The following is a 15,570-nucleotide window of genomic DNA, read 5'->3' as shown; positions in this document are numbered from 1 at the left end:
GTTTAAACACATCCTAAATAAGCAGACGGGGTAGTTTACAGATTTAAACTGTCAGGAGAAAGAACTTACAAAACATTTTCAAATTATTGTATGATATTTTTTGAAAATTAGATTGTGAATTTTTTGATAATATTTTGGTAAAATAAATTGTAAACATGTTTGAATGGATTTGGAGTATTTATTCATATTTTTTTTAGCAAAAGTAATGTAATGTTTTATTTAAGGAAGTTATTTGTTTCATAGTTCTCTCAAAAAAAAAGACGTGTGGCACTTGGGGACTGCCGCGGTAAAGCTATTGCATGCTATGCCTTCAAGCCACACCTCCGAGCCCGTCGGAGTGCGGAGCGTGAGGTTTTTTCTTTACGGAATTTCTGGATTCGGTCCCCGCGCTCAAGGCCCGCGATAGAAGCTATGCAATAGCTTAAAAAAACGAAGAAATCGGAGTAGGTATCGAGTTTTCCATATTCCTACAAGATTCCATGTTTCCATGTTCCTACAAGATGTTTGTTTCCACATGCTCATAAGACACGAGTAATCCCAAATTACATAATTTCAATCTTCAAAATAAATGTTCTGCGCGAAGTAATTTTACTCAAGCAGGCAAAATCCAACCGTTACTTGAGCAACTTTGGATTTCAAGCCAGAGATTAGCCGGGTTCAACAAATATAAATAGGAACCGTCATTTAAATCCTCGCTGTAATCTTTAAAATTGAAAACAGAGATGTTTGTGAAGGATTTTATTAAAGAACTAGCGCTTCGCTTCGCTGTAATAATTCCATGCCATTATAACTCAGCGGAATTAATTTCGTATAGTGAAGAAAAGATATTAGGATATGACTGTATATTGTATAAGTTAGAACTTTAATAGATTAAATTATTGAACTGTGATTTATGAAGCAAACTCTATATATCCGACATTGAAATAATTGGAAACATAATAATATAACCCACTTTATTTTTGAACCAGACTTGCTACGAGTATTTGTATTATTAACTAGCGGTCCGCCCTGGCTTCGCCCGTAGTACATGTTTATGTTTTCTTTCCATAAGAACCATCCTCGTACTTCAGGGAATATTATAAAAAAATAATTATCGAAATCGGTCCACGCGGTATGCCGTGACAACGCGAAACGGGTTTCATTTTTATTAATATAGATATGTAAGAGTAAAAAGTACGTTATAATTATTCATAAGTAAGATTTAAAACATTGAAGGTCATTTGAATGTAATACTTAATTTTAACTAAAAAGAGATAAAATCTTTTAATATTGTTAACAACAAGTCTTCAATTTTGCGGTTACATTAAAGGAAAGTGAGTTCTCATTCCAAAGGAATTCAATTTAATTTCCAATAGAACTAGGGTTGACACTTTTTCTATTTTCAGTTATAGGACTATACAAATTGTAATGATTGTAAATTGGTGTTGAATTGCAGTAGTCGTACAAAAATATGTGTGATTTCTTATATACCTACGTCTAAAATATAAAAAATAGAGATACGGTAGTTGAACTCCTCCGAAACAGCTTGACCGATTTGTAAGCATATCGGGTAGATCTGCGCGAATCGGCCATAATCTATTTTTATACCCCTATAATTAAGATAAATAGAAATTAATTTAATTCTATCAAACTCTTAATTATGTTGTTACCTTTTCAATATACGATTTAACATGATACACAAGATACACAGAAAATAATATATATGTAAATAAATACCTAAATACCTACTTGAATGCATCCCATTTGTTGCAAGTTGTCACCACTGGTAGCTGTGCTTGAAATTTTTGTCATATCGCGTCAACTACTACGTCAATAATGTTAAATAACGAGAAGATTTACCATCTTCAGTGAGAAAATTCTTTTAAATTTTTGTTTTCACAACATTTACAACGACATTAAGAGTTCATTCCTTTAAAATCAAGTCAGTAGATTTAATGTTAAGTTGAAGATGTCTAAAACCTAATATCTACCTTTTCCATTTGGAATATCTATTGTCTTTCGCTAGCATACAAAAAGTAATAATTCGGTAGTTTAAACAGCATGTAAAATAAGCATGGATTAAATTAAACTTCTATACATTGCTTTACATTTTGTACGTACATCAGTTTTTAGTTAAAACACACTGAGAAACAACAGACAACTTCTAAAGTTAGTGACTGTAGCTAGTGACTGAGCACAGTGCTGATTGACAGCAACGATATAATAAGACTTTTACAACTGAGAAAGTGGATGAAATATAGAGCTATATTATAATTACTAGACTATGAAACTAGAATCAATGTATTTGATAATTTATTTACATGATCCTAAATATAAACATTGTTCGTATGTGAGTTTAAATTTATTAGGTTGACGCTTGACTCTATTTCTGGTGATTTTGGTAAATGGATTCATTAATTTTACCTATAGGTAAAGGAACCTTTAAAATTGCAAATTGCTTTAAAAGTAAGTAGTTGTTTGTTTAAATTGCAAATTGCTTTAAATATAGGTCAGTAGTTGTTTGTTAAGTTTCCGTTAAATAAATGATACATTAGTTACTTATTACGATTTGCGCACACAATAAGAAATTTAAAAGTCCATTTTATAATTCTTATACAAGAAAACTAAGTTAGCGCTTTGCATTTAATTTATTTGAATAATAGATTTTTATCTTTCATTAAATTTAATACGTTACGTACTAATAAGTTCAAATCTTTTAATTTCTTGCTTACGTCACGTTGACGTCAGATTTCCATGTCAACGCGTAATTAAAATGTGAACGAAAATTTTTATCAATTCCTTGGGCGTCGCGCAATGATCGAAAAACATAGTTTTAATAATTCTTAAGGCATTTAGTACTGACCAATGTAGCATGCTAGCTTACATGCTAAGTTGGAAATGTCTCGTTGTCACGCAACAAAAACCATTTTAATTGGCCCTATGTTCTTCACGACAGAGGGGAGCATGCAGTATAATTTTGTAGATTGATTTTTAAAGGCTTTTGAAACAGGATTTACGTTAAATGTGTATTGCCTTATTACGTTTATGATAGCGTCGTATCGGGATATTGAAAATTTGAGTTGTTAAATTTTTTTTATGGCCTGACTGTATGTTGCTATTAATTTTTGGGGAACAATATTTTTGATCTGAAATTAAATTTTAAACATATATATATTTTATATTTATATTCGTAGTTTTGATTGATTACATGCAATGTTAATACATAGTCGTATCATGTATAAATACTTGATTACTTTATACATAAATCTTAGGCTTAGGTTAAAATTTCAGGCTTAGTAAATTCGTTAAATAACTATGTTTGTATTACATATTACAAATTATAATTGTTCATTAGTGACAGCCCTAGCAAATATCACATAAGAGTTGCGATGCGGATCAAAGGTTATAAACACAAGTATATCGAAGTTAACTTTATTGGATGCGATATGATTACGATACCACTTCTACTTAAGTTGTAATTCCCTGCTTAGATTGAGAAACTTTCCGAATAACAATATTGAAAGTTTCGTTCGGAAATATACAATATATTTACCTACTCTCTATAATCTTTTTGCGATCGTTGTGATTCTATTAGAAGTTTTTGTTATTGAGCCTGTTATTTATACTTATAAAATTATTTATTAGTTCAATGTTGTTATGTTATTTAAGCATACAATTACTTCTGTAATGTACTTTATGAAATAAATATTTATTCAAATCCAAAATAAACACGTAATGAACAAGGTAAACAACTGATCGCTTTATGAATTTCCCCATCATTAATTATGTAACAAATTCATAGCAAGGGAACACTAACCAATATGATAATTTAGTGACGTCATTAATGTACCGTCACATGATAATATTATATCAAATCTCATACCTATTTGATTATTATTTATGTGAGATTCACATAATTAATAAATCTGTTTTATACAAGTTATAAATGTATAGTTAAAATAATATGACTGCTTAGAAATAGATATCTTTTTAGAGTTGGGTTTTTAGTATTTTATTATAATATCGAATTTATATTTAATACGTAGTTTGATAATAAAAATTTACAATGTACACATTGAATTCAACATATTATCTCACTCAAAACACAGACATAAAGCAAGCTAAGGGTGCGTACTCACCAACGCAGGGGTTATGGTTAACAACCGCAAAGATTCTGTCGCATCGTTTCTTCATGTGGGTGTTGGGGCAAATGCATCCGAAGAGCGGAGAGAGACGCAGACCGGCCCAGGCTTCGCGACATGCCTCCCTGTAGTGTGGACATAGCTTTAGATCTTTTTAACTCGCTTTCATTAGTTTCACCTGTATGTTTGTAAAACTGACTCCATTAGACATGATTTTTACCACATATTTAATTAAAACTTTGAACACTTATCAAGGAAAGGTCAATACAATAATTTATTGGATGGATATTCCTCCATGTGTATGTGTGTGTCTTCCCGTCATTTTCCCATACCATTTTCTTAATAATTCCCAGTGTTTTCCCCAGTTCCCCCCCCCCTCCCTTTTGAAAAGCCAACCAAACGCTATAGGCAAGCTAAAAGATTTATATTTATATACAGATGACCGAGCCATTTCCATTTTATGTTATGAAAAGTAGTTATAAATATAAAAAGAAATTAAAACAATTGAAACTGTGTTTAGCACAATCGTTTTATGAGTTATAATTTACTTGGCCATAACTAAGAATTATGAGCCTTTTATGTTAAAAATATATGCGTTATTAAAAATGTATCGAGTCAAGAGTTATATTTTCTGTATTTAACATAATACGCCAAAAATAAGAACTTTCAAACTAGTACAATATTTATCAGACAGCAGTAAATACATAGTAAATAATAATCTATCTGAAAATACCAATACGAAACATATTATTTACTTATATCCCTTAATCTATTGCTAATAACTACAATTTAAAAACCCTTACTTTATATACGACATTTGATACCTAATGTCGTTTATAAATTTGTAAGGGTTTTAAATTGTCCAGCTGAAACTTGGAAGTTTATTAAAAGAACCTTGCCATAATAGTGGCCAGCACTTGGCGCAATAAAAATGCGTAATAACAATTTATGGAGAGTCTAAACGCGACGGCAACTTTATGGTGTAATAGTTTTATTACTGAAAATTGATGTGTAAGAATATAGGCCAATATTTCATATACGTTACGTTATAATGTAGGGGTTATAGTTTCAAATGTTAAGGCTACGAATAAGTTTTATTACGTTATTTAAAAGCTAAGTCTTATGAATTACAACTGATTTTAAACAAATTTTTTATAGCACATCTGCGCTATTATTACATTAAATTTAAATAAAGCAAAACTTTAAGAATAATTTTGAAAAGAAATTGGTACTATTTGAATAAATTTTATTTTATAATTTACTTGACATTGTAGCTGTCCTTGTTAAGTATCTACATTGCTATAATTAAAGACATTTATACTTTAATTTGATAACTTGATATCGAATTTCATTAACAAGAAAGATTAGAAATTGAGACTAACAAATTAATACTAATAAATAAATAAATAAACTAGAACCATTTTAAACTGTAATGTCGCAGACAAAAATGGAAATTGAGACTAACAAATTAATACAAATAAATAAATAAACAAACTAGTTTAGAGAATTTTAAACTGTCATGTCGCAGACAAAAATGGTTAACTAAAAATCGTAGAGGTCAGACTGAAAATTCGTTGACTTCGTCTCAACACGTTTCAAGTGTACAGAAAATATGCATACTTGACATTATAACAGGTACAAGGTCATTTGATGAAATACCTTTTTTTTGTGAAATTTGGTCTACGCATTCAGTGTTCCTGCAGGCTTTAATCTATACATATAATAAATCTGTAGAAGGGTCAATTCCGTTCATTGAAAATATTGAAAAAATAAATAGCACTACTGTGTTAATAGCACTAATAACTAGTGTTACTGGATCGATACCAAACCCAAATATGTGATTAAAAAATTTTTTGTCTGTCTGTCTGTCTGTATGTGAAGGCATCACGTGAAAACTAACGGTTCGATTTCGATGAAACTTGGTATGATTATACCTTATTATCCTAGGCATAAAATAGGATACTTTTTATCCCGGAAAAATACGTAGAAAAAATAAATCATAATTTTTCTTAATTTTTCCGCGTGAACGGAGTCGCGGGCGGAAGCTAGTTAATAGATAGTAAAAATACTAAACGTGATTGTGGATACTATAAAATATAGCACGGCTTTGTTTAATACAGTTTTTTAAAAAGCTTGCCGCTAGTAGTTAAAAATGTATAATATGTAGGTATCTTTGCATTATTTCTCTCGCAAAATTATAGAGATAATTCCATTATTTATTTTAGATTTCTATATAATTTAGAGATTTCGTACCAATTCATTTAAGTTTCAAATACTAAAGCTCTTACAAAAATGTTTCTTAATTTTACCGTGTTATTATTTTATAAGAAGTTACCTACATGCAAAGGAAAAACGCATACACAAACTATTGCAATATAATGATTTAAAATAACGATCTTCCTTTCCTATGTAATAGTATATCATGTAAAATTCTATGCATTAAAGATACCAGTTTTAGTACGTACATGACTTAATTTAACTGTTCCGGATATTATATAGGAAAACTAGCTGCTCCGCGCGGTTTCACCTCCGTGACTCCATTCTTGTTAGTCGTAGCGTGATAATATAGCCTATAACCTTCCTCGATAAATGGGCTATCTAACACCGAAATAATTTTTCTAATCGGACCAGTAGTTCCCGAGATTAGCGCGTTCAAACAAACAAACAAACTCTTCATCTTTATAATATTAGTATAGATTAAATATAATGCAGCGAGCTGACTTCAATAGAGGTCAGTGGCCGGATCAGGATATTTTAAAACTGCCCCAGAATACGTTATTAGGTTTGATTATGAAAATATCTTTCACGAGATTATCTGCTTTACATAAAACATAGCGAATGAAAAGTGTTTAATTATTGCGAGAATCAAAATATATATCTTATGGGTTATTTAACCAACTTATATTTATCATATTTAAGCTACTATAAGTATCTATACTAATATTATAAAGAGGAAATGTTTGTAATTATGTATGTATGTATGTATGTATGGTTTTCACGCATAAACCTCTCAACCTATTTTGATGAAATTTGGCACAGACAATCTTTAGAGTTAGACCCTGAGAAATAACATAGGCTACCTTTTATTGCGAAATATCTACCACGGGCGAAGGCGGGGCGGACCGCTAGTTTATTATAAAGCTTATTAATGTTTTGTAAAATATGTTTTCTTCAATACATGAATGTAGTGTGTGAAAATTGAACAGACATGTAAATGTTCGAGTTTGTTTTATACAGTAGGTATTCTACTTTGCTTATGTTAGACGTGTAACAAAACAAGTCAATAACTGCGTTAAAAACAACCGACTTCAAACTTGCACTTGCAACATTTACAAATACAGACAAAACTGCTAATAAAATAAAAACCACTGGGCCTATCCGAATAAAATTTTTATGGGAACAATTCGACACCATCCCGCATCGAACAAAAAAAGAATCACGTAAATCGGTTCAGAAACCTCGGAGTAATCGGTGTACATACATAAAAAAAAAAAACATACCGGCCGAATTGATAACCTCCTCCTTTTTTTTGAAGTCGGTTAAAAATGTGTGCGTGTGCTAGTGTACACAAGAAGTTTCATTTCTTTATGACCTTATTTATAAGAAAAAGATGGCGTAACGGCAAAATGTCACGCGTAACGAAAAAATGTTACACAAAATTTTTTTCCAACCCCGATAAAGAACAGAAATGCTATTGTTCAATACTTAAATACATTATTTTTATAATTATTTTAAACAAACTAAAATCATAAATGTAGACACATAAAAACTGTAACTTATGATTTTTTTGACAATAATTAGATAAATAATAAACCTAACAAAAATTATATAATATAACAGTCTCATAAATTCAGTGAAATTCGAAGTAACCTCTCAAAGTTCCGTAGAACGTCCATAATTCTGTTATGCTTGCCAAAATGTTATTAAGTTGTTTCTTTAATTTGATTGATAGATATCGGCCTACAAAATTTCGGTATAATTGCGTAGGAATTTCAGAGGAATAATGTGAGAGGACCTTTGACATTATACAAATAGTTAAAATGTATTTCATTTAATTTGCACAGTACCTTGAGAATTTATTCCGGAAATTAGAAGTACCTAAAACTAATATTTGTAACAATTTAACAACACCTCATTCAATTCAATACAGATGAAACTAAAAATACCAAATATTTTTTTTTATTTCTAGTTTTATAGCATTCAAATGCTTTATAAAAATATATAATTTTAAAAAACTAGCGGTCCGCCCCGGTACATATTCACGTTTTCTCTACATAAGAACCATCCTCGTACTTCAAGGAATATAATAAAAAAAGAATTAAAGAAATAGCTGTTCTAAAGTTATGCGCTTACCAACACATTTTGGGATTCATTTTTATATTATAAGATGTTTATATTTCGACGAAAGCAACAGTTGTTATTTTGATTATAATCAAAAGATTGAGACGATTGTAAATTTAATAATCAGTATGTACATAATATATAAAAGTACAAAGTCGCTTTCCACGGTGCATCTGTGTGCTTAGATCTGTAAAATTAGGCATCTAATTTCGATGGGGGTATTTTTAATAGGTAAGAAGTTTTCAAGGAAGCTTTTAGTACAGAATTTATTAGGTTTTACATAAAAGCTGGCCAAGCTGCCGACGGAAAGCTAGTTAGCTTATAAATATGTGGTTACCTATCCTCCATACGACATTCTCCATCCCTGGCTTTGCATGCGTTCTTGAAGCGGTCAAAAAGTACGGAGCAGGCTTTTTCGTTGTGACAGACACTAAGAGCGTAGGTACAGGTTGGTAGAGTCTCCACTGGGTACGGGTCTTTTTCTGTTCAAACATAAAATAATTAATACAAGTAACAATTCTGTAAAATACATAAATATAATATCAAAACAGGAGATAACGTTGTGGCTTAAGATCACTGGAAATCACCGACAGGCAATCCATTTAGGAAAGAATAAATTACTAAATGATGATTGGAATGTTAGCATACATGATTAGAATATATAATGGATATAAATTCAATTTAATCCTAAAATCATTTATTTTTTGTAAGTAAAGGCAGATTAAATGTAATTAAACACATTTTGTAGAGACTAGATATTTTTTAAACCATATTTAATAGAGTAAAACATACCTTTCTTCATAACAAACACGCAAGGATGGTCGAACAGAAAGTCGCGGAACGAGTTACACTCAGGATCGACGTTCGGTTCCCGGCAGAGGCAGGTCGGCTTGAAGAACGGGAAAGCTTGCAGGGTCCGTAGGGCAGCTTGGCATTTCGTCACAGTCACCGTTGAGCAGGCAACTGGAGAAATAATAAAAGAACTCAACAAAACATACAGTAAAAGATCGTATTGAACGTAGGTTAAAATTAATTAAAATATTTATATTAAACTGTGTATTAGTTTACAGAAGATCAATGCTAAAGTTGTAGAACTTGATTTTGTTTGATGACGCACATTTTTTTTAGGTATTTAGTTAAAATATATTTTGCGTCAAATTTAAAACGCAGTTAATTGAGACACAAATTAATTATTTTGTAGGTTTATTCAATGTTAAAAACTATAGTTTAATTTTCATCCACATTATCACGAACGTGGCTACATCTTATTTTCTTCAATAAACAAACGTTCGTTTACGTTTACGTTCCAACTACTTTATAACAAGCGTGGTTACATCATCATGGTGAATCAAAACACGATTTGAAAAAGAACTTTATTAAGCAAAAGCATAGAATTCAGCATAATTACATTTATTATATTATTTAATGCCAATTTGTAGAATTTGTGTAAATCTTAATATAAGTAAATATTAGCTAAGTCTAATATAATATATAGGTACCGTTATTCTAAAGGTAATATCTGCAATCTGATAAGGGCTATCGAGTAGGATAGTAAATATAATAACACTAATGGATGGAATTCAATCCCCTTGTGTCAAGTGTGTATCTAAGATCCAGGTAACTGCGTGGAAATTTTGTTTTCTATGCCCTTCCAGAGGGATTCTATTGGTATATTTTTGTGATTATTTCTATGAGATAAACATGTTTTTGCTACATATGAACCAATTATCAATTATTAGAATAAAACTTTGGTGTTGGTAACATTATCTGTTTCATAACATTTGTTATGGAAAAATTATGTACTTAAAAATACTACTGTTTCATTCTGTTAGCGAATTACCGTAATAATATAAGGAATTTATCATACGTTAAAACGAATATTATCACGCATCATAATGATATAGAGCCAATGAAACCAGTTTCTTTAACAATTACACATTTTATACATCGAAACTTTATCTAGAGTCATACGAACTTAAAATTTCTCTTTTTCTTTTTCCGTGTCTTTCCAAAAAACGTATTTCCCTTTGACCAATCCAACAATCGTTCTTATTTATTGGTAGCCGAATGCGTTGTCCTTCCAGTAACGGTGCATTTACATCAAACGAACATAGAGCTAGAGCTAGAGCAAGAGCATTCTTTCGTGATATTTCAGTGTAAACGAAAACTCGTATTCAGTGTTGTTCAGTATTACAACATTACATAGAGTCTTTTCGCACGCACTAAGAACAACGAAATGCTCTACGCCTGTTCACACTAAGAATTTTAATGCTCTACGCCTGTTTAAACTAAGAATTTTAATGCTCTACGCCTGTTTAAACTAAGAATTTTAATGCTCTACGCCTACACTAAAATAATTTGTCATAGTGGGGTTAGAATGAGCATTCGCTCGTTTGATGTAAATGCACCGTAAGGGCTAACAAAGGCTATACATATCCTACATGTCGAAAGGGCCAACCCCGCCCTAACGAGATCGCCAACCTGAAGGGCTCGTAGGATTTTGTTCATTTTATTGAGTTTCCCTTAGTTTGTCTATTTGTTTGTTATCGCTATTCTTTTGAATATGGCAAGGGTTTTGTGTACAACTTTTCGATATTTCTCGTATAGTAATGACAAGTTCAAGTGTTATTTTTCTAATGTACTTATATCTATTTTATTTTTTTATCTATTATTTCTTTACTTTAACAACTTTGACTTTGGTTAATGAAATACTAGCTGTGCCGCGCGGTTTTACCCGCAGTGCTCTGCTTCTGTTGGTCTTAGCGTGATGATATATAGCCTTCCTCGATAAATGGGCTATCTAACACCGAAAGAATTTTTCAAATCAGACCCGTAGTTTCTGGGATTAGCGCGTTCAAACAAACAAACAAACTCTTCAGCTTTATAATATTAGTATAATAACTAGCGGTCCACCCCGGCTTTGTGGTACATATTTCGCAATAAAAGGTAGCCTATGTTCTTTCTGAGGGTCTAAAGATTATCTGTGCCAAATTTCATCAAAATCGGTCCAGTACCTAGTTTATGAGCCTATTCATTACAATCAAACAAACAAAGTTTTCCTCTTTATAATATTAGTGTAGATTAAAATATAACATTGAAATATACAATAAAGTATTTTATTATTACCATAAATTAGTACAAAACTACAATCAACCATATTCTACTCTATCCAAGTATACAACTACACATTTAACACAAAAGTATTTCCCGAATTACCCATGTAACGAGATTAACTACAAAATTACATGGTTTTTGTATGCCATTAGTGAATGTCTGATGACGATTTTTTCCAGCAATTCATCGTATCCTTTGATTGGCTGAATTCCGTTGGATATTCATGATTGATTTTCTTACGTGTACTGAATGGGACTCGTTTATTGGAGGTCTTGTAATGTGAATAAAATGTTCATCGATTGTATAGAGACAGTTCTAGAACTTAGCATGGTGAATGGGGTGTTTGTATTTATTCAGATATTATGTGTATTAGTATTCAAATAACTACTATATTAATAGACTAGCTATTAATTTGGCATTTGTTGGTGATTTCTGATCGGTTTTTTATAGAAAATAATTGTAAACTCACTGGGAAAATTAAAGAAATAAGAAAAATGTAATGTTTATCGAACAAAATCTAGTGGTACCGTCGACAGCAGGTTCAAATAACTTCACCCTCAGTTTTAATAAAGACAATTTTAATAGAAGAAGCCTTTGTACTACATAATAAAAAGCACAGCCATTCTCGATCTCCAAAGGGTCGCTACAAGAAATCCTGAAAAAACCCCCCCAAAAATCTACGACTCACGTTTATTTATTGTTATCTCTTACAATTTCTTTTTACTCAAATTACGTAAAAACCCATGTTAGACCTTTCTTGTCGCTTCTTATTTACGTTTATGTGATCATTCCTTTATTGTGAATGACAGTTATCTTGGGGTTATTTTACGTCGAGTTTCGAATACGCGAAAACGGTTACACGTGTGTAGGTAACCTTGTAGAAACGTATATTGTACAATAAGCGTAACTTTTTAAGGTCACAGTAACGATGGAGTTAAATTGATTTCTCCTTTATTATATAACACAAATAATATAAAACTAAAACGCTATCATATGTAAAAAGGGGACCTCGTTTTAGTTTTAACTAAGAGTATTTTTATTGCCTGTGAAGCTTTAAAAAGCTCAACGTCTATAGATGCAAAACGTCTCTAAATGCATCTGTCCTGTACAGTGTACAAGGGAAATTATTTAAATTATATTTTTTTGTAGATTTCAAATCAAGAAGATCAAAAAATTAATTTTCTGTCAAAAATAGTCCAATAAGGTAGCTTATTTTACTTGCTTGGTCTGGTGATTTAATCTTTTTCCACACCATTTAGTAAATTAGTATCAATATAATCAGAAAATTATTTTTAGGTAATTTATTTTCGTCCCACCTCAGGGAAAATAATCGCTTCTTAGATTAATGATTTGTTCATTTAATTTTAATTGAATACATTTAATTTTATCTTACCTAATGTCATGTTTTGTTTATTCTACCCACATTTATAAAATATGAATTGTTTTTCCCTTTTGTACAATGATAAAACAAAATTCTAGCTTTTGTTGCTTTTATTTGGTTTGTACCAGGGCTCGGAAACCGGTTTAAATTCTTAACCGGTTTCGGTCATTGACCCCAAACCGAAATTGATTTAGGTTAAAGGTTGCACTTTACCGGTTTTTACCGGTTTATGCGAAATACCGGTTTTTCATTAATATTGGTTTTGGTGGTGAAAATTAACCGGTTAAAACCAAGTTACATAAGGATCCTCGGCCCCCGCTACCCTCGCTCGACGGGCCTGGACGTTGCGAAGTCATTTAGTTACAAAATTCTTAATCGCACTCAAGTTCGCAATTTTAGTTTATATTTGAAATTTGAATTTGATAACTAGATTTCCGCCCGCGGCTTCGCCCGCGTTTGCAAAGGAAAACCCGCATAGTTCCCGTTCCCGTGGGATTTCCGGGATAAAAACTATCCTATGTGTTAATCCAAGTTACCCTCTACATGTGTGCTAAACATCCATACATCCATACATCTATACTTACAAACTATATTTTAGAATAGAATATATTAGATATATTAGATACTAGCTTCCGCCCGCGACTCCGTCCGCGCGGAAAAATTAAGATTTATTTTTTTCTACGTATTTTTCCGGGATAAAAAGTATCCTATTTTATGCCCAGGATAATAAGGTATAATTATACCAAGTTTCATCGAAATCGAACCGTTAGTTTTCACGTGATGCCTGAACATACAGACAGACAAAAATTTTTTTAATCACATATTTGGGTTTGGTATCGATCCAGTAACACCCCCTGGTATTTATTTTTTCAATATTTTCAATGTACAGAATTGACCCTTCTACAGATTTATTATATGTATAGATATTAGATTCACTATATCTTGTGGCAAGCGTTAAAAAATGAGGCAAAAATAATAAAGGAATTAACCGGTTAATTTGGGTGTCAAAACCGTTTGTGCAGAAGTAACCGGTAACCTTAATCATTTGGGTTACTTATAAACAGTTCACTTGTTTAACCGGTAAATGAAGGAACGATATATTTACCGGTATATAATCTAAATTAACCGCTCTTTTCAAACCGGTTCCGAGCCCTGGTTTGTACAATAAATACCTGTATACATGACGATGTCTTTACATTCTATTAATAATTTTTTTGTCGAAAAATGCTTTGATAAAACCCTTACAATAGGAGCTATTATTAGCGTAGGCGACTTACAGAGTCTAGAATTCCGAATAACCTTTTACCTATTACATAATTTAAATAGAGTCAAAGTGCCTTAAAAATAGGCAAGTACAGCCTATTCTTCGTAAGCCTCCAATGACTTATATAGTGGTGTCCTCTTGTCACGCTGACGAGGGTCTTGCATTATCGACGTTAATTCTCAAAAACGTTCCCTGAACAACCCTAATTCCCCGCTTTGCTTGCTAAATATCGGGAGGTATTTTTATTCGATTACGAACCGTACAATTTAATTCGATAACGGGTGACGTGACGGTAATGTATTTAGAGTAATTTTTGTTGATTTTGCCGCGAAAAAAAGGGTTGTTAGGGAAATCGGGTTCGCAAATATTTCAGTAATTTTCATTCAAATAACGAATGAAAATATAAGAAATAAATTGGTCATGAATAATATATTAATTTAATCATCATAAAGTGTATGAATATTATTTATATTATTATACTAGCTGCGCTCCGCGGTTTCACCCGCGTGGCTCCGCTCCTGTTGGTCTTAGCGTGATGATAAGTAGCCTATAGCCTTCCTCGATGAATGGGCTATCTAACACCGAAAGAATTTTTCAAACCGGTTCAGTAGTTCGTGAGATTAGCGCGTTCAAACGAAAAAACAAACTCTTCAGCTAGATTATAACAATAAAAATCAGAATCCTCTGTAATAATGGTTCAGAGATGTTATTATTATATTATATTTTATGCTGAACGTATTTCTATTAAATAATTATATATTTTAACTGAATTGCCAGTATTATATCCAAATTGCTAACTACTTTTTTATCCATAAGGATTTTAATCAAATAAACATCAGCCGAAACAACATAATTTTGTCAACGTCTTCTGTTTTTATATGACATGGATTCGTAATCATAATTTTATTAAAATATACGTGGATCACTGTCGCCTGTGCGCTGTGGTGTGAATATTGTCTTAAATATGGTTATTGTGTTATGAAATCACTTTGTAAACATAATATCACGATATTACATTTTCATTTCAATGTGAGGGCCTATACATGTCTTGTTCTTATGATATAGGAAGATTTTTGAGTCGACGTGACATAAAACACATATTGAATAAAAATACCGATTTTAATAATAACACAATTACAAGAAAAAAAGGATTTTTTTTTAAATAGTAACCCTAGCAATAGGGCAGGCGACTCACTTGATGGTAGGTGATAGACGCCGCCCATGACGATCACAGCGTTGAAATAATAATAATTTTGATGGAATAGGTACTAATAACATGGCGTGGCGTGGTGGTACCTACTATAATTCGTATTTCATCATTAGTTTCAGTGTCAGTGTCGGCGTTAACG

The 15,570-nt window shown here is 31.6% G+C and overlaps 1 protein-coding gene across 1 annotated transcript in view; it reads right to left on the bottom strand.

The window, feature by feature from the left end:
* Positions 1-15,570, bottom strand: part of LOC123703519 — a 173,174-nt gene that overhangs the window by 18,542 nt on the left and 139,062 nt on the right. Inside the window, exons 4-6 of the mRNA XM_045651559.1 lie at positions 9,255-9,425; positions 8,800-8,944; positions 4,119-4,246 (exon numbers count right to left, since the gene is read on the bottom strand). Coding sequence (XP_045507515.1) covers positions 4,119-4,246; positions 8,800-8,944; positions 9,255-9,425 — 444 coding nt within the window. The remainder of the gene's footprint in view (positions 1-4,118; positions 4,247-8,799; positions 8,945-9,254; positions 9,426-15,570) is intronic.

Source organism: Colias croceus, chromosome 26, assembly GCF_905220415.1.
Source record: "Colias croceus chromosome 26, ilColCroc2.1".
NCBI lineage: Eukaryota > Metazoa > Arthropoda > Insecta > Lepidoptera > Pieridae > Colias > Colias croceus.
The sequence above is the reverse complement of the archived record's forward strand: the minus strand, read 5'-3'. Positions and strand labels throughout refer to the sequence as shown.